The sequence below is a fragment of the Dendrobates tinctorius genome, unplaced genomic scaffold (genome assembly GCF_039654945.1).
Source record: "Dendrobates tinctorius isolate UK_male_01 unplaced genomic scaffold, ASM3965494v1 ptg000273l, whole genome shotgun sequence".
In the NCBI taxonomy this organism is placed as follows: domain Eukaryota; kingdom Metazoa; phylum Chordata; class Amphibia; order Anura; family Dendrobatidae; genus Dendrobates; species Dendrobates tinctorius.
In genome coordinates, this window is record NW_027361940.1 from 3,410,987 (window position 1) to 3,432,445 (window position 21,459).

At 45.1% G+C, this 21,459-nt stretch overlaps 1 protein-coding gene across 1 annotated transcript; it reads left to right on the plus strand.

The window, feature by feature from the left end:
- The first annotated feature begins 409 nt into the window (after window positions 1-409).
- On the plus strand, window positions 410-1,369 carry LOC141072467 (olfactory receptor 52Z1P-like). Its single transcript, XM_073559743.1, has one exon. It carries the CDS (start codon window positions 410-412, stop codon window positions 1,367-1,369), a length of 960 nt encoding a protein of 319 aa, XP_073415844.1.
- Window positions 1,370-21,459: the final 20,090 nt, after the last annotated feature.

The window sequence follows — 21,459 nt, forward strand, 5'->3', positions numbered from 1 at the left end:
TCCTGTTATGATGTTAAATCTTGATTTCTCTGAAATGTTTCCCAGTTCAGGTTCTGTCCAACCTCCATCGTGTAATAGTCTCTGACTTCTCCACAGTAGACATCACGGAGGTGGCCGATCTTCTCAGTTTGTCCACTTTGCGCCTTGATCCTTCTCCTCAGGTGATTTTGGTGACTCTTCTTTCTCAGTAATAGGTGAGTCTCAATGACTGGCAGATTTGTCTAGTGTGTTAAATTAATATTTTTGCAATTTGATTCAGTGTGTTCCCATCATGGAGAAGATTCTTCCCTGGTTTTTCCATGTTGTCTTCATCCTGCCTCATTTCACCTAAATATTAATGTGTCCTGTGAACTCCATCTTCTTCTGTCTTTATAAACAGGGCACCAGAAGTATAAAATATCATGTGGAAATGTTGAACATAAGCACTTTCCACCCGGACTACTTCCTCCTGATGGGAATCCCTGGTCTGGAGGAATCACATCTCCTGCTCTCTATCCCATTCTGTATCATGTACGCCATGGATCTTATTGGAAATTCCATTTTGATTTTGGTCATTGGAAGAAACGAGACTCTCCACCAGCCCATGTACCTGTTCCTGGTGATGTTGGCCACCTGTGACATCCTCCTGAGCTCTACTACTGTGCCCAAGACTCTCTGCATTTTCTGGTTTAACTCTCATGCAATCTCCTTTAATGGTTGTCTTGTCCAAATTTTCTTTATTCATTTCAATTTTGGGACAGAGTCTGCCATCTTGGTGACCATGGCTTATGATCGATATTATGCCATTTGCCACCCTTTAACGTACTCCTCTTCCCTCACTGGATCAGTAATAAGGAAGATAATAATTTTTGCCCTTCTCAGAAGTTTTTGCATCATTACTCCATTTGTTTTTCTACTTTACAGATTACCGTATGAGGACAGCAATGTGATAGAGCACACGTATTGTGAGCACATGTCCATGGCCAGGCTAGCTACTGCCGATATACTGGTCAATGTGGTCTATGGGCTCATCATCGCGGCTAGTGCCACTGGCGTAGACTTGATCCTCATTGTCGTTTCATATGTTGTTATTATCAGGGCTGTTCTACGACTCCGATCCTCAGAGGCTCGTCTCAAGGCTTTCAATACATGCGTGTCTCATGTCTGTGTCATCGTTCTCTTCTATATACCGGCCTTTTTCTCTTTTATAATCCACAGAGTTGGCCATAAATACATTTCTCCTGGATTTCACATCCTCTTGGCCAATCTCTACATCATTGTTCCACCAATGTTGAACCCAATCATCTATGGGGTGAAGACAAGAGAGATCAGACAGAGGGTGGTGACCATGTTCTGTAAAGTATTTATCAGAGATCGATGTAAAAGATAGCATCTGAGGACTATGAGACTGTCATAGACCAACATGGACCTCAGATTAGATGAATCCCCGCAATCTACAACTTAAGTGAAATACATGACTGAGCTTTCCTAGGGTATTGAAAATTATCTGCATTTTTTTAATAAAAATAATGAAACCCTTGACCATAGGATTTGTCTTGTATTAATTAGAATGGGACTAAGCAGCAATATCAGACACAGCCATCGACTTATTGTTTTGGGTGGGGAAAAAAATATAAGCACGTCATTTTTTTGTCTAGTTTTGTACTGCCTATTTAGCTAACTTGTTCACCTTGGTTTTGGGTTATTAATGAGCATCTAAGCTGATGTTGACAAGGGTGGTGTACTATGTATTGTGCTACCCATAAAATGCATACTCGCCTCCTAAAAGCTTCTCATGATTGGAAAAGATTCTGATAGAGATGACACAAAGAACATTCTGGACACATGTGCAATGAGGTCACTGAAAAGAACCATCGGAAGATTGATGTAAGTTGGGTCGCCCTCCCAGGGCTGTGGGGTACTCAGTACCGGGCCGGTATCAGCGGGATGTGTCACAGCAGCGGGGACCCAGTCCGTGGCCCTGGGCGCCCAAGTAATGGGGCGAATGTAATGATTTGAATGAATAGTTCGTGACGCCACCTGTGGTGTTCGGCAAGTGAGATGTAAGGCCAATGCTGCATGCCGATCCTCTGGGGCTGGCGGTGTGTTGCAGCCAAGATGGTGAAGCTCCCCACAGGTGGAGTTGTAGCCCCAGGGCAGTGTAGATGTGGGGGAAAAGAAGAGGCACAAGCTGTGTAGAAGCTGGTACCCAGATGTAGCGGGGCTGGATGCGTTGGTGCAAGAATGAATGGAGGACACCAGGGTTTACAGTTCCAAAGCTTTACTCACAGTCTGTAGTACACACAGGTGCCTGCCTCCGTGCCGTGTCTTCCGGGTCAGGGACTCAGTCAACCTCCAGGTAAGTTGGAATGCTCCCTTCCAAGGCTCCGCCAACATGTGCCTTTCTGAACGTCTCCTCAATAGCGCCTTTAAGTGTGAAGTACTCCCAGTACTGAGTTACACTGGAGTGCCTCCAAGAACTCTACTTGCATGGCAGACAGCTGTAGCCTGCTTCGGGGACTCCCTACTCCTGAGTCCCGGCTCATTATCCAAGTTGCTGTTGTCCCCCCAAGTCTTAGATGGGAGTAGTGCTTTTGCAGCCCACTACACCACCGGTGTCTGCTGCAGAACCATTAGTGTCCATGCAACCTCTGGGACCGGGCCCCGGCCTTGTGCTTAGAACTTCTAGGCAGGGTTCTTCCTCTAACCCACGTCCTCTCTGTTCCCTTTTACTCCTTCGTTCCGTTCTAATCTCTCTCTCTTATGGAAGATCAGGTTTCAGTTCAAAGTCTTTCTCCTTCTTTCATTTCCCGTGCCAGCAGACCCAGGTCACTCAGGTCTGCTGCAGCACCTCCTTCCTCCATCCCTCTCTCAGGGATCTTCTTTCCTCACTCCTCTCTGAGTGGCTTCCTCTCCTAGACTTACCTGTAATTCTAAACCTTCCCGCTCTTTTATGTATCCTCAACTCCACCCGCCTCCCAGCATGTTTCGTGTTCCAAGCAGGGAACCACCAAAGGTGCTCTGCTACTCTCTAAGCAAGGAGCCGCAATGTGGTTTTGCTGAACTACTCTGTTGTGTGGGGTGCGAGTGTTGGAGCGTGGTCAGGTGCCTCCAACTTACCTGGATGGTGGGGCACCACACCTCAGGAGGAGGTGCAGTACCTCTGTGGTGACTGAAGCCTCAGGGGCGCCACATACCCCCCCGTTAAATGCAGCACGTCCGCGGGCTGCAAGGAAAGCAAAGTTGACAACACAGGAACATACAAAATTTTTGTAATGCTAAACAAACATTTCTTATACTAAACTTCCCAATGTTGGAGGCACTCATTCTTGAACGTTGCAAACAATTCTTAATTAACTATCTAAAATCTTAAGTCAAAAGAGCAATTTTCAATACAATACGTAATTCAAAGTGCTATTGTCTGCTACTCACTATCACTTCAGTATTCTTCATCAACACATTTCTTTCCATCTTTAGTGCACATTTTCTACTTTCTTTTAACTCTGAGTGACAACCGTGGTGCCTGGTTCATCACCTACATTTTCAATTCTTTATCCTTTTTTCAAATCTCTCATCTCTCTACCAAAACATTCCCAATTCTATATAAAAGCCATTTCCTAGTTACCAATACTCTTAGAAGACACATCATTATCAAGTACTTCACATTAAAACTTTCAACAATTCTTGTAAGTGCTGGACACTGCTCACAGCCAGGATCTCTTGCAGTGTCCTTTGATTGGAGTCATACTCCAGATGAGGTGGACCTTATCTTCGAAAAGTATCCATGTTAAACCAAGAGAGGGCACCTAAAGAGGTGCAACTATTTACAATAGCAGTTCTGGACCATTCAGCGTTCATGATCTCTGTAGTACAAATGAAAAGGCTGCCAACACAACTGGGCAACACTGGAGAAACAAACAAAACTAAACCATGATGGTCAAAAATAGAACAAAAGGCACAACGGTGCAAATAAACCCTCCTGGGTAACGAGAGTTGTTATTTTCTTTTTTTTAGAAACTTCTTGACTAGTGGTTGTTGTTTCCTCCTGGGGTTTTTGGACTGGAACCGCTACCAGATGAGAAATGTATTGGCAGTCCTCAGGTATTCTTCCTCCAGTGGGGTTAAACGTGCGGCTTTTCGTACCTTTGGCTGTGGGACCGGTACGGCTCCAGCTTGGCGCATGGGGGCAGTGGGTGGTCTCTGCCTGTAGGCCTTGATAAGATCCTCCGGGACTCGCCTAATGTTCATAGCATACCAGCCTCTCAGACAAATACCTGGCGCCTCCTGGCGGTGCAATACCGGGGACGGCGGTGGAGCTGCTCCGGGTCCGCGGGGGTCTCTGTAGGGACCTGCGTGGCCGCGTCAGGTCCGGACGGGGGCTTCTCTTCCTCCGTTTCAGCTCCCTGTGCTGTGTACAACTCCTCCGATAGTAGCGGCAGGGAGGGAACAAGGTACGCTGCCGGTGGCATGGCAGCGGTCGCAGGCTCCACAGGGTCTGCCTGGAAGAGGTCCGATGCAGCAGTGGCGGGCACCGGTGTCGCGGATACTGCAGGTGTAAGCCCCTCCTGGGTGTGCTGCAGATTCAATGTCCATAGCGCTTCCTGCCTCAGTTGCAGGTGGCGTGTCAGCTGAGCAATTTCATCCTCCAGCTGCTGGCGGGTCATCCTAGAAGCAGGGTCTGAGCCTTCAGCCATGGCGCCAGGGAGATCCACCACCCCGCGCTCCTCAGGCCTCCTTCCCTCTTCTTCCATCATGGCGTTCTCGCATTCTTCTTCCTGCCTCAGCCCCTTTCCCGCCACTGGCTTCTGCCCCTCCTTCTTGGGGCGGCGTCTTCTTCCAGCGCCTCCATACCAAGCCAGTATACGAACCCCTCGGGGGGTGGGCCATGTTACTGTCACATAGTAATTCAGGCAGGGGAGGCCCAAGACTGTTCGCGGTCTTTTCCTAGGACCTCCCATATAATCACGCCCTTCTTCTCCGCGCCAGCAGCCATTTTTAATGTTCATTTTACAGTATTAAATTGGGTCTTCTGCACATTCTCAAAAGTTTTAAGTCCAACAAATCTTAGGCACACAGAACCCGATGGCATCGGGTCTCGTCATCCTGTTCGTGATGCTAAGTTGGGTCGCCCTCCCAGGGCTGTGGGGTACTCGGTACCGGGCCGGTATCAGCGGGATGTGTCACAGCAGCGGGGACCCGGTCCATGGCCCTGGGCGCCCAAGTAATGGGGGGAATGTAATGATTTGAATGAATAGCTCGTGACGCCACCTGTGGTGTTCGGCAAGTGAGATGTTAGGCCAACACTGCATGCCGATCCTCTGGGGCTGGCAGTGTGTTGCAGCCAAGATGGTGAAGCTCCCCACAGGTGGAGCTGTAGCCCCAGGGCAGTGTAGATGTGGGGGAAGAGGAGAGGCACAAGCGGTGTAGAAGCTGGTACTCAGATGTAGCGGGGCTGGATGCGTTGGTGCAAGAATGAACGGAGGACACCAGGGCTTGCAGTTCCAAAGCTTTACTCACAGTCTGTAGTACACACAGGTACCTGCCTCCATGCTGTGTCCTCCGGGTCAGGGACTCAGTCAACCTCCAGGCAAGATGGAATTCTCCCTTCCAACGCTCCGCCAACATGTGCCTTTCTGAACGTTTCCTCTATAGCGCCTTTAAGTGTGAAGTACTCCCAGTACTGAGTTACACTGGAGTGCCTCCTGACAGATGTTCCCAAGAACTCTACTTGTACGGCAGACAGCTGTAGCCTGCTTCGGGGACTCCCTACTCCTGAGTCCCGGCTCACTATCCAAGTTGCTGTTGTGCTCCCAAGTCTTAGATGAGAGCAGTGCATTTACAGCCCACTACTCCACCGGTGTCTTCTGCAGAACCATTAGTGTCCATACAACCTCGGGGACCGGGCCCCGGCCTTGCACTTAGAACTTCTAGGCAGGGTTCTTCCTCTAACCCACGTCCTCTCTGTTCCCTTTTACTCCTTCGTTCCGTTCTAATCTCTCTCTCTTATGGAAGATCAGGTTTCAGTTCAATGTCTTTTTCCTTCTTTCATTTCCTGTGCCAGCAGACCCAGGTCAATCAGGTCTGCTGAAGCACCTCCTTCCTCCATCCCTCTCTCAGGGATCTTCTTTCCTCGCTCCTCTCTGAGTGGCTTCCTCTCCTAGACTTACCTGTAATTCTAAACCTTCCCGCTCTTTTATGTATTCTCAACTCCACCCGCCTCCCAGCACGTTTCGTGTTCCAAGCAGGGAACCACCAAAGGTGCTCTGCTACTCTATAAGCAAGGAGCCTCAATGTGGCTTTGCTGAACTACTCTGTTGTGTGGGGTGCGAGTGTTGTAGCATGGTCAGGAGCCTCAAACTTACCTGGATGGTGGGGCACCACACCTCAGGAGGAGGTGCAGTACCTCTGTGGCGACTGAAGCCTCAGGGGCGCCACATAAGGACAGCGCCGAGTAACTGAAATACTTATGAGGATTCTGACACTTTAATATCGATGCCCTTCCATGTAACAGTCCATCAGTATCAGCTCAGTAGAGGATTAATTCCCCATAAATAAGTTGACTCAAGGAGCAAAAACTTCTTTGTTAGCTTCATAAAAAACACATGGAAGTGGGGGGGTTGACTGTGTGGAATGCGGCCGTTTCATACTCTACGATTTAACAGGTCCAGATACTGAGACTGTGGTCCCAGCTCTCTTCAGGTCATTGACCAGGTCCTCCCATGTAGTTCTGGACTGATTCCAGACCTTTCTCAGAATCATTCTTACCCCCCGAGATGAGATCTTGCATGGAGCCCCAGACTGAGGAAGATTGACAACGTAAAAGAAAAAGTGGCTGACAGCAACTCCTTGATCCAAGAGAGGCACGTTCAAAGTCCAAAGACCCAGTTGGACACGAAATCCAAATAATAAAGATGAACAGCATCTCATCCGGGTGAAAAAACATATAAACATTTATTGTGCCATGACAAAATGCGACGTTTCGACCATCACATGGTCTTTATCAAGCATAGCATACAGCAGGATATGGCAATCTTAAATAGGCCAATATGGCCAATCAATAGCAAGTATCCGCCCACATCATATGAAATAGCATAAAACAATACAAATAAAACATATAAATTAATTATACATACATAATAATATAGTGCACATACAGACATATAACAATAAACAAAATTTATACAGTATACTAGCACATGGTGTTAATAAACAAATAAACGGCAGCCAAAGGGATGTTCGCATTCCTATATCGCCTAGCAACCACCCACCAATGAGCAACTGTCTTACATAAAGTGTTAACTACCAACAACCACAGCCAATGATTATAACTCCTTGTCAGGCGCCAAAGAACCAATAACCTATCAAAATTATCAACAGACCTGAGCGCCGAACTTCCCTTCACATGTCATCACCCTCCAAGTAATCGGGTGACGTCACCCGGTGTCGCATAGGAAATGATATAACTCACTCATGTGATACCGCGACCGAAGAGTCGCGCATGCGCACCATAGCTCCTCAATATCAAATGATCTATACTCGGGGCGCCCACAATCCACCGCAAACGGTCACGTGACTAGTCACATGATCACACCTCAACCAACCACATCATAGAGCGGTCACATGAAAAAATCACATGACCGCACATGCCGGATTCCAAATATATGCATCCACATATAAAAAGAAAATATATCTAGCGGGTTTGTAACAATTCAAAAGGGCACACAATATACCTACTAAATAACTATAGAGAGAACCAATATATAAGAGACCCAAAATGGTTTACATATATGATCGGTTAAATTGCCAACATACTGGCAGCAACATAGTTGTAAACAGGGATAGACTATTAACCCCCACCTTCTAATAATGTCAATCAGTATTCCACAAAATAAGTGGAAACCAATATTAACTCATATAGCATAACCGTGGCCACATATATATAATGGTACATAACTCTCACAAAAAGGAATCCCATAGTGGTATCCACGGAGGATGAGTTCAGCTACCATAATCCAATAGTTTACAACCCAAGTCTATCATATAGTAATATTCATAAAAAATATATTAGGCTATCAGGGACCTGTACAAAGAATATAAACAAAGCCACAAGAAAAAAAGAAAAAACTTTATTATAGCACCACAGTGCACCGACAAGAGGGCACGGGGAATGAACCAAAAAACGTATATGTCGATTCAATCACAGTCCGCAGAATTTCAGGAAAATTCAGTCCCCATGTCCCCCGGTCACACCAACGCACCAACCTATATAAAAAAAAATCAAAAAATCAAAAACGCTATAAAAAAAAACAAAAAAATGATGCTGTTAAGACTAATGTGGATTAGTTGATACAAATTTGCAAGTTGTATTCAAGATTCAAGCCCTTAGGCTGCAATGTATCTAGAGTTGAGATCCACTTCAACTCCTTTCTTTTCAACAACAACGTCCTATCTCCACCTCGTCTCAACATAGGGACCCCATCAATCACCCTGAATCGCAACTGATTCACAGAATGTCTGAATTCCACAAAATGCTTTGGTATCGGTAAATCAAGGAGTTGAGTTCTAATTGTACTCTTATGTTTACTGATACGAGATTTGACCTCCATAGTTGTCTCGCCCACATAAAGCAATCCACATGGACAAGTGATCACATAAATAACAAAACTAGAGGTACAAGTATAATATTCCTTTATTGAGAATCTCTTGCCAGTATGTGGGTGATAAAAACTGTCACCCTTGATCATATTACCACAACATGCACAGCCAAGGCATGGAAAACTGCCGCCCCTCAAAGGGCCTAATGTCAACTGTCGTGGAATCTTACTAGGGCCCACATCCGCTCTCACCAATTTGTCCTTCAAGTTAGCTCCACGTCTATAAGATAAAATAGGTCTATTAGTAAATTCAGAGACATCCGGTAGCCCTTTCTGCAGTAGACCCCAGTGTTTATTCAAAATACCACCAATTTTATTACTAATAGGGCAAAAGGTTGATACAAACGGAAACCGTTTAATAGCAGTTCTGTCACTTTTACGGTAAAGATCCCCACTGACCAAATTAATGGCCTTCTCTTTAAACTGTCTAACTTTACCCACAGGATATCCCCTATTAGTAAATCTATGGCACATTTCATCAAGTCTGTTAACCAATTTGTCTTCATCATTAACTATCCTCCGCACTCTCAGCATCTGACTCCAGGGTAATGATTCAACCATCCTCCTGGGGTGATTACTGTTATATAGCAAAAGACTATTTCTGTCCGTTTCCTTTACATAAAGATCTGTATTGAGCATATTCCCTTCTTTGTATACCAATGTGTCTAAAAATTGAACTTGAGTCAAGGATTCCATTAAAGTAAATTTCAACTCTGGATAAATACCATTTAGCTCAATTTGGAATTTATACAGATCTTCTACACTACCATCCCAAATACAAAAGACATCGTCGATGTAGCGCCACCAGGCCCGGACGGAGCCCCAGTAGATGGACTTGTACACATAACGATCCTCGAATACCGCCATATAGATGTTAGCGTAAGTGGGGACCACATTGGACCCCATGGCGGTACCCCTAACCTGTAGGAAAAAATCATCCCCAAAAAGAAAATAATTCTTCCTAAGGATGAAGCCTAACAGGGAGAGGATCATCTGTGCACATTCTGGGGCCACGTCCGAGCCTGATAACACCACATCGACAGCCTCCAACCCCTTCTCATGCTGAATGGAAGTATACAGTAAAACCACATCAAAAGAGGCTAACACCGTATTGGAATCAACCTGAACATTTTTGATCTTATCAAGAAAGTCATTCGTATCCAGAATATAGGATCTTGCTGCTATTGCAAACTGTCGTAGGACCTTATCCAAAAAAATCGCTACTTTATTGAAAAGTGAACCCCTCCCGGATACAATGGGACGTCCGGGGGGGTTAAAGAGATCCTTGTGGATCTTCGGCAAAGTATACAAAATTGGTATTACCGGATTATCAACGATTAAAAAATCAGACAACTTCTCATCTATGAGCCCATTCACACGGGCCTCATTGACCAGAAGTCGCAACTCAGTAAGAAAACCAGAAGTAGGATCACCATCCAATCTCATATAGACATCACTATCAGCTAATTGGGACACAATCTCGGCCTTGTACCTATCAGTGTCCATGACAACTACAGCACCACCCTTATCCGCACTCTTAATGGTAAGAGCTGTATTATCAGATAGTTTCTGTAAAGCCTGTCTTTCAACAGAGCTAAGATTAGCCCTAACTATAGAACACGTATTTTTCCTCAAAAGTGTAATGTCCCTCTCTACAAGCTGTATGTAAGACTCCACAAAGTTATTTTTAATAGGGGGCTGAAAATTACTCTTAGTATATAAACCCACTCCATGTAATGTAAACATAGATCCATCACCCTCAGGTAATATACTAGAGACCTGTTGTTTGTCAGAAAAATAAGATGTCAAACGTAATCTTCTAAAGAATGCAAATAAATCACATTCAATCTCCAACCAGTTGGGGGAATTCACAGGACAGAAAGACAATCCCTTAGAGAGAACATCATAATCAACCTCAGATAATTGACAAGATGAAATATTTACCACCAAATTATCATGTCCTATGGACCCTTCCTCTTCCCCTCCATATGGCGTGTTTTCATTGGGGGGATATACGCCTTCCCCTGTTTGTGCACAACCTTTCTTTCTCCTGTGTTTCCTGCCACCTCTCCGATTCCTTCTCTTCCAGTTACTCTGTCGACTGTGTCCTTCCCTAAAAAAAGAGAGGGAGAAGAGGCTCCCAAATTGGAATCATCAGTGGAATCTGACTCAGCTGTAGTGAAACCAAAATTCTGTTGCCGTTTATCTTGTGGTTTCCTCCGGTTACGTATTTGTCTCGGCCTATCCCTCCTATAATAAGAAGGAGCACCAGCCACCACTTGCCACGAAAAAATACGACCCACTCGATAGTCCTCTGCATCACGGAACCACTTAGTCCTCTTTGTCCTTTCAATATCAGCACGGTATTTCAATAGTTTTTCATCCAACTGGGTCTTATAAAGATCCACCTCCTGTGTCGTCATCTACGATGATAATTGCTGTTCAAGGTCCATGATTGATTATCTGACCACATCCATCTCTAATCGGAGAAACTCAATATTGAGAAGCATTAAGTCAAATGCATATTTATTTGTAATTGACGCAAACTTACTGCAGAAAAGTACATTGTCCGCAAGTAAAGTCGGACGTAAATGTGGTCTTAACCCACGTGGAATTCTATGTAGCCTATAATATTCACACAGGGTTGTTACATGCAGCTTAAAAGAAATGAGTTTCCTTTTCTCATTCTCAAATCTTTTTTTGAGCATATCTGCAGTTGGTTTATTCAAAAATGACATATCTGTTTGGGATCCAGAGAGGATCCGTAGTGCATCATCTTCAGTATAAGAAAAAGTCATGGCATTATCCAGTTCATCCACCTCTGGAGTAGTAGTATCCACAATAGAGATCCGGTGCAAGTCTGCCAGGGTCCAAATCAATCAACGTAAAAGAAAAAGTGGCTGACAGCAACTCCTTGATCCAAGAGAGGCACGTTCAAAGTCCAAAGACCCAGTTGGACAAGAAATCCAAATAATAAAGATGAACAGCATCTCATCCGGGTGAAAAAACATATAAACATTTATTGTGCCATGACAAAATGCGACGTTTCGACCATCACATTGTCTTTATCAAGCATAGCATACAGCAGGATATGGCAATCTTAAATAGGCCAATATGGCCAATCAATAGCAAGTATCCGCCCACATCATATGAAATAGCATAAAACAATACAAATAAAACATATAAATTAATTATCCGTTTGTATCAACCTTTTGCCCTATTAGTAATAAAATTGGTGGTATTTTGAATAAACACTGGGGTCTACTGCAGAAAGGGCTACCGGATGTCTCTGAATTTACTAATAGACCTATTTTATCTTATAGACGTGGAGCTAACTTGAAGGACAAATTGGTGAGAGCGGATGTGGGCCCTAGTAAGATTCCACGACAGTTGACATTAGGCCTTTGAGGGGCGGCAGTTTTCCATGCCTTGGCTGTGCATGTTGTGGTAATATGATCAAGGGTGACAGTTTTTATCACCCACATACTGGCAAGAGATTCTCAATAAAGGAATATTATACTTGTACCTCTAGTTTTGTTATTTATGTGATCACTTGTCCATGTGGATTGCTTTATGTGGGCGAGACAACTATGGAGGTCAAATCTCGTATCAGTAAACATAAGAGTACAATTAGAACTCAACTCCTTGATTTACGGATACCAAAGCATTTTGTGGAATTCAGACATTCTGTGAATCAGTTGCGATTCAGGGTGATTGATGGGGTCCCTATGTTGAGACGAGGTGGAGATAGGACGTTGTTGTTGAAAAGAAAGGAGTTGAAGTGGATCTCAACTCTAGATACATTGCAGCCGAAGGGCTTGAATCTTGAATACAACTTGCAAATTTGTATCAACTAATCCACATTAGTCTTAACAGCATCATTTTTTTGGTTTTTTTGATAGCGTTTTTGATTTTTGATTTTTTGATTTTTTTTTTATATAGGTTGGTGCGTTGGTGTGACCGGGGGACATGGGGACTGAATTTTCCTGAAATTCTGCGGACTGTGATTGAATCGACATATACGTTTTTTGGTTCATTCCCCGTGCCCTCTTGTCGGTGCACTGTGGTGCTATAATAAAGTTTTTTCTTTTTTTCTTGTGGCTTTGTTTATATTCTTTGTACAGGTCCCTGATAGCCTAATATATTTTTTATGAATATTACTATATGATAGACTTGGGTTGTGAACTATTGGATTATGGTAGCTGAACTCATCCTCCGTGGATACCACTATGGGATTCCTTTTTGTGAGAGTTATGTACCATTATATATATGTGGCCACGGTTATGCTATATGAGTTAATATTGGTTTCCACTTATTTTGTGGAATACTGATTGACATTATTAGAAGGTGGGGGTTAATAGTCTATCCCTGTTTACAACTATGTTGCTGCCAGTATGTTGGCAATTTAACCGATCATATATGTAAACCATTTTGGGTCTCTTATATATTGGTTCTCTCTATAGTTATTTAGTAGGTATATTGTGTGCCCTTTTGAATTGTTACAAACCCGCTAGATATATTTTCTTTTTATATGTGGATGCATATATTTGGAATCCGGCATGTGCGGTCATGTGATTTTTTCATGTGACCGCTCTATGATGTGGTTGGTTGAGGTGTGATCATGTGACTAGTCACGTGACCGTTTGCGGTGGATTGTGGGCGCCCCGAGTATAGATCATTTGATATTGAGGAGCTATGGTGCGCATGCGCGACTCTTCGGTCGCGGTATCACGTGAGTGAGTTATATCATTTCCTATGCGACACCGGGTGACGTCACCCGATTACTTGGAGGGTGATGACTAGTGTTGAGCATTCTGATACCGCAAGTATCGGGTATCGGCCGATACTTGCTGTATCGGAATTCCGATACCGACTTCCGATATTTTTTCAATATCAGAAGTCGGCATCGGAATCGGAAGTTCAAAGTTGATTGACAGCCTGACGTCATCATGATGCGCGGTGTGTGCGCATCATGATGCGCCGTCATTTCGGGCCTTCTGGGGGTCTCTGCCGGCCTGCCGGGGGGCTGTGTGGACTGCCCGGGGTCTGTACCGGCCTGCCGGGGGGCTGTGCCGGCCTGCCGGTGGTCTGTGCACCCTGTGGGGGTCTGTACCGGCCTGCCGGGGGGCTGTGCCGGCCTGCCGGGAGGCTGTGCTGATGTCCGGGGGTCTGTGCAAGCATCGTCCGATGGGACTACAAGTCCCATCTGGCGATGCCTGCTACCATGACAGTGATTGACACATTAGCCAATGATGGGACAGTAGTAGTCCCATCATCCGGCTAATGTGTTAAATGTTAAAAAAAAAAAAAATACTACATACATACTACATGCATGCTACATACATACTAAATACATACCACATACATACTACATACATACTGCATTGTGATTGCTATAAGTGTGTGCTAGAAGTGTGAAGATTAATTTAAGAATTAAAACCAGAAGGATGAATACAGACTGTGCCCTGCTACCTGCCACCATCGCACTCTAACAAGCATCTCTATTCTTCCGACAGGTATGTCCATCCACCCAGCTCTCCTGCTCTCCTGCTGTCTGTCTATGAAGGACACACAGTGCGTCACCCAGCTTTGCACATAGACTTGCCTCTGCACCTAGCATTCACATGGTATGTCCATCCACCCAGCTCTCCTGCTCTCCTGCTGTCTGTCTATGAAGGACACACAGTGCGTCACCCAGCTTTGCACATAGACTTGCCTCTGCACCTAGCATTCACATGGTATGTCCATCCACCCAGCTCTCCTGCTCTCCTGCTGTCTGTCTATGAAGGACACACAGTGTGTCACCCAGCTTTGCACATAGACTTGCCTCTGCACCTAGCATTCACATGGTATGTCCATCCACCCAGCTCTCCTGCTCTCCTGCTGTCTGTCTATGAAGGACACACAGTGCGTCACCCAGCTTTGCACATAGACTTGCCTCTGCACCTAGCATTCACATGGTATGCCTTTCAGCTAACCCCAGCTTACCCCAGTGTTATTTATGACCTTGTTTACTCTGGCTTGATCATATACATCTGGTCCACTCTTAATTGTCTGGCCAAGATGAGCAGAGACCACTCCTCTCTGCTTCACACCTGACTGCACTTAGTTGTACATATATTGCAGAGTACAAGTCTGCATAGACTTCAGTCTGCATTGTGATTGCTATAAGTGTGTGCTAGAAGTGTGAAGATTAATTTAAGAATTAAAACCAGAATTGAACCAGAAGGGAACTGAAGGTAACTGGACACAGTCACTGTAAACAATGTTTCTGTTTGTTTTCACTTTCACCCCAATAATCCTTCACTTTCTGCTAATTCCCCTAATCCCTACTCCTAGTAAGGAACTGTTCATCTCTTCTACAATCCTCCCCATCCACCTCACCTCCGCCTCAAAACTGTTCCTTAACATACAATCCTCTGTCTCCAAACACAGACAGCCCCCTCATGCCCTCTCCTGCTCCCACCTGCTAACACTTTCTCTGCTCCTTCTCACTGCTGGTGATATCTCTCCAAATCCTGGTCCTCCTCACCACATTCCCACAGTCATTTCTACCTCCCATCCACGCTCTATCACAACCTTCCGTAACCTCTCCAACCTTATACCCATTCACCCAGCCCCCGCTTCCCCAGTCCCACTAACAGGAGCTCTGTGGAACGCTCGCTCTGTCTGCAACAAGCTTTCCTACATCCATGATCTTTTTGTTACTACCAAACTCTCCTTCCTCGCCATCACCGAAACCTGGCTCACCCCTTCTGACACAGCCTCTCCTGCTGCACTTTCGTATGGCGGCTTCCACCTTTCTCACACCCCCCGCCCCAGCAGCAAACATGGTGGAGGAGTTGGTTTTCTCCTGTCAGATACCTGCTCCTTCACCCCAATCCCACTGCCACCCTCTGTTACCCTCCCTTCCTTTGAGGTGCACTCTGTGCGCATCTACTCCCCCTCCAACCTCCAACTGGCTGTCATCTACCGCCCCCCAGGGCCAGCCACCACCTTCTTTGACCACTTCACCACCTGGTTACTTCATTTCCTTTCCGCGGACATCCCTACTATCATCATGGGCGACTTCAACATCCCCATTGACACTTCCCTCTCAGCTGCCACTAAACTTCTATCTCTCACTTCCTCCTTCGGCCTCACTCAATGGTCTTCTACAGCCACCCACAAAGATGGCCACACACTGGACCTCATCTTCACCCGCCTCTGCTCCCTATCTAACCTCTCTAACTCACCTCTTCCTCTCTCTGACCACAACCTGCTCACATTCTCTTCCCTCTTCACTCCATGTCTACAATCCCCACCCCACAAACTTTCACACCCTCGCAGGAATCTTAAACACCTTGACCTACACTCATTCTCCGAATCCCTCCTCCCTCTTACAGATATAAGTTCCTTACACAATGCGGATGACGCTGCCGCTCTATATAACACCATAATAGCTGTAGCTTTGGAATCCGCTGCCCCACTTACACATACCAAAACTCGCAAAATCAACAGACAGCCCTGGCACACCAGCCTGACCAAAGAGCTGAGGCGAGCTTCCAGGGCTGCTGAGCGCAGATGGAAAAGATCCCACTCCAACGAGCATTTCATCGCATTCAAACAGTCCCTCACTACTTTCAAGACCACACTCGCCACAGCTAAACAAACCTACTTCTCATCTCTCATATCCTCCCTGTCTCACAACCCTAAACAGTTATTCAACACCTTCAATTCTCTCCTCCGCCCCCCAGCACCTCCTCCCTCCCCACTCATCTCAGCTGAAGACTTTGCCTCATTTTTCAAGCAGAAAATTGATAACATCAGGGACAGTTTTGGTCAACAACCCCCAGAGCCCTTCCTCCCGACTTCCCAGCCCTCCACCTTCAAAACCAACTTCTCCACCATTACAGAAGATCGACTCTCCACTCTACTCTCAAGATCACATCTCACCACCTGTGCACTCGACCCGATCCCATCCCACTTCATCCCAAACCTCACCACAGTCTTCATCCCAACCCTAACCCATCTCTTCAACCTATCACTAACAACTGGTGTTTTCCCCTCAAGCTTTAAACATGCCTCCATCACACCTATCCTCAAAAAGCCCTCTCTTGACCCATCCTCTGTATCTAGCTATCGCCCTATATCACTTCTCCCATACGCCTCCAAGCTACTGGAACAACACGTCTACCTTGAACTGTCCTCCCATCTCTCTTCTTGCTCCCTCTTCGACCGCTTACAATCTGGCTTCCGGTCACACCACTCCACTGAAACTGCCCTTACTAAGGTCACCAATGACCTCTTAACTGCCAAGAGCAAGCGACACTACTCTGTCCTCCTCCTCCTGGACCTGTCGGCTGCCTTTGACACAGTGGACCATTCCCTATTATTACAGACCCTCTCATCCCTCGGCATCACAGACTTGGCCCTCTCCTGGATCTCATCATACCTAACAGACCGGACATTCAGCGTCTCCCACTCACACACCACCTCCTCACCTCGCCCCCTATCTGTCGGAGTCCCACAAGGTTCAGTCCTAGGGCCCCTGCTGTTCTCTATTTACACCTTTGGCCTGGGACAGCTCATAGAATCTCATGGCTTTCAGTATCATCTTTATGCTGATGACACACAGATCTACATCTCTGGACCAGATATCACCTCCCTACTAACCAGAATCCCTCAATGTCTGTCCACTATTTCATCCTTCTTCTCCACTAGATATCTGAAACTCAACATGGACAAAACAGAATTCATCATCTTTCCCCCATCTCACGTGACCCCCCCTACGAACCTATCAATTACAGTAAATGACTGCCCACTCTCCCCAGTCCCACAAGCTCGCTGCCTCGGAGTAATCCTTGATGCTGATCTCTCCTTCAAACCACATATCCAAACCCTTTCCACTTCCTGCCGACTTCAACTCAAAAATATTTCACGCATCCGTTCATTCCTCACCCAAGAATCTGCAAAAACCCTAGTCCATGCCCTCATCATCTCTCGCCTTGACTACTGCAACCTCATGCTCTGCGGCCTCCCCTCAAACACTCTCGCACCCCTCCAATCTATTCTAAACTCTGCTGCCCGACTAATCCACCTGTCCCCCCGCTATTCCCCAGCTTCTCCCCTCTGTCAATCCCTTCACTGGCTCCCAATTGCCCAGAGACTCCATTACAAAACCCTAACCATGACATACAAAGCCATCCACAACTTGTCTCCTCCATACATCTGTGACCTCGTCTCCCGGTACTTTCCTGCACGCAACCTCCGATCCTCACAAGATCTCCTTCTCTACTCCCCTCTTATCTCCTCTTCCCACAATCGCATACAAGATTTCTCTCGCGCATCACCCCTACTCTGGAACTCTCTACCACAACATATCAGACTCTCACCTACCATCGAAACCTTCAAAAAGAGCCTGAAGACCCACCTCTTCCGACAAGCCTATAACCTGCAGTAACCACCGATCGACCAAACCGCTGCACGACCAGCTCTACCCTCGCCTACTGTATTATCACCCATCCCTTGAAGATTGTGAGCCCTCGCGGGCAGGGTCCTCTCTCCTCCTGTACCAGTTATGACTTGTATTGTTTAAGATTATTGTACTTGTTTTTATGTATACCCCCCTCACATGTAAAGCGCCATGGAATAAATGGCGCTATAACAATAAATAATAATAATAATAATACTACATACATACCACATACATACCACATATATACCACATACATACTACATACATAACACATATATACTACATGCATGCTACATACAGTGGGGAAAAAAAGTATTTAGTCAGTCAGCAATAGTGCAAGTTCCACCACTTAAAAAGATGAGAGGCGTCTGTAATTTACATCATAGGTAGACCTCAACTATGGGAGACAAACTGAGAAAAAAAAATCCAGAAAATCACATTGTCTGTTTTTTTTCATTTTATTTGCATATTATGGTGGAAAATAAGTATTTGGTCAGAAACAAGCAATCAAGATTTCTGGCTCTCACAGACCTGCAACTTCTTCTTTAAGAGTCTCCTCTTTCCTCCACTCATTACCTGTAGTAATGGCACCTGTTTAAACTTGTTATCAGTATAAAAAGACACCTGTGCACACCCTCAAACAGTCTGACTCCAAACTCCACTATGGTGAAGACCAAAGAGCTGTCAAAGGACACCAGAAACAAAATTGTAGCCCTGCACCAGGCTGGGAAGACTGAATCTGCAATAGCCAACCAGCTTGGAGTGAAGAAATCAACTGTGGGAGCAATAATTAGAAAATGGAAGACATACAAGACCACTGATAATCTCCCTCGATCTGGTGCTCCACGCAAAATCCCACCCCGTGGGGTCAGAATGATCACAAGAACGGTGAGCAAAAATCCCAGAACCACGCGGGGGGACCTAGTGAATGAACTGCAGAGAGCTGGGACCAATGTAACAAGGCCTACCATAAGTAACACACTACGCCACCATGGACTCAGATCCTGCAGTGCCAGACGTGTCCCACTGCTTAAGCCTGTACATGTCTGGGCCCATCTGAAGTTTGCTAGAGAGCATTTGGATGATCCAGAGGAGTTTTGGGAGAATGTCCTATGGTCTGATGAAACCAAACTGGAACTGTTTGGTAGAAACACAACTTGTCGTGTTTGGAGGAAAAAGAATACTGAGTTGCATCCATCAAACACCATACCTACTGTAAAGCATGGTGGTGGAAACATCATGCTTTGGGGCTGTTTCTCTGCAAGGGGGCCAGGACGACTGATCCGGGTACATGAAAGAATGAATGGGGCATGTATCGTGAGATTTTGAGTGCAAACCTCCTTCCATCAGCAAGGGCATTGAAGATGAAACGTGGCTGGGTCTTTCAACATGACAATGATCCAAAGCACACCGCCAGGGCAACGAAGGAGTGGCTTCGTAAGAAGCATTTCAAGGTCCTGGAGTGGCCTAGCCAGTCTCCAGATCTCAACCCTATAGAAAACCTTTGGAGGGAGTTGAAAGTCCGTGTTGCCAAGCGAAAAGCCAAAAACATCACTGCTCTAGAGGAGATCTGCATGGAGGAATGGGCCAACATACCAACAACAGTGTGTGGCAACCTTGTGAAGACTTACAGAAAACGTTTGACCTCTGTCATTGCCAACAAAGGATATATCACAAAGTATTGAGATGAAATTTTGTTTCTGACCAAATACTTATTTTCCACCATAATATGCAAATAAAATGAAAAAAAAACAGACAATGTGATTTTCTGGATTTTTTTTTCTCAGTTTGTCTCCCATAGTTGAGGTCTACCTATGATGTAAATTACAGACGCCTCTCATCTTTTTAAGTGGTGGAACTTGCACTATTGCTGACTGACTAAATACTTTTTTTCCCCACTGTACATACTACATGCTACATACATACTACATATATACTACATGCATGCTACATACATACTACATGCTACATACATACTACATACATACCACATACATACTACATACAATACATTCATACAATACATACATAGACATACAGTACATATAACATAGAGTAACATACTTACCAATACTTGTCACATTGTTCCCCGAAGCCATTGTCTTTTACGGAATAAATATTAACATAACAAACCACAAAAATACTCATCCACGATCCGAAGCAGTCCACGAGTGTGTCCCACGACGATCTTGGGTAGAGAACGGCAGCATCAGCCGATCCATTCCGATCCGATACTTTGAAGTATCGGACGGTATCGCTCAACTCTAGTGATGACATGTGAAGGGAAGTTCGGCGCTCAGGTCTGTTGATAATTTTGATAGGTTATTGGTTCTTTGGCGCCTGACAAGGAGTTATAATCATTGGCTGTGGTTGTTGGTAGTTAACACTTTATGTAAGACAGTTGCTCATTGGTGGGTGGTTGCTAGGCGATATAGGAATGCGAACATCCCTTTGGCTGCCGTTTATTTGTTTATTAACACCATGTGCTAGTATACTGTATAAATTTTGTTTATTGTTATATGTCTGTATGTGCACTATATTATTATGTATATATAATTAATTTATATGTTTTATTTGTATTGTTTTATGCTATTTCATATGATGTGGGCGGATACTTGCTATTGATTGGCCATACGTGGCCTATTTAAGATTGCCATATCCTGCTGTATGCTATGCTTGATAAAGACCATGTGATGGTCGAAACGTCGCATTTTGTCATGGCACAATAAATGTTTATATGTTTTTTCACCCGGATGAGATGCTGTTCATCTTTATTATGAGGAAGATTGACAGTCATCTTGTGTTTCATCCATTTTCTAATAATTGAGCCAACAGTTGTTGCCTTCTCACCAAGCTGCTTGCCTATCACCCTGTACCCCATCTCAGCCTTGCGCACGTGTACTGTTTTGGCCTTGGTGTCCTTAGACAGTTCTTTGGTCTTGGCCATGGTGGAGAAGTTGGAGTGTGATTGTGTGGACAGGTGTCTTTTACACAGGTAACAAGGTCAAACAGGTGCAATTAATGCATTAATGAGTGCAGAGTAGGAGGCTTCTTACAGAAAACTAACAGATCTGTGAATTCTGCTGGTTGGTCGATGATCAAATAGTTATTTCATGCAATAAAATGCAAATTAATTATCTAATGATCCTACAATATGATTTTCTGGATTTTATTTTTAGATTCTGTCTCTCACAGGTGAAGTGTCCCTATGACAAAAATTACCGACCTCTCCATTCTTTGTAGGAGGGAAAATTAGCAAAATCGGCAGTGGATCAAATACTTATTTTCCCCACTGTGTGTGTACGTGGATGGCTTCCCCTTTCCTTTCCCCTTTTCAGACTCCCCAGTGTCAGGGGAATAACCACTGAT

Excerpts from the sequence above, each read along its gene's own strand:
- LOC141072467 (XM_073559743.1), top strand. The coding sequence starts at position 410 with ATGTTGAACATAAGCACTTTCCACCCGGACTACTTCCTCCTGATGGGA.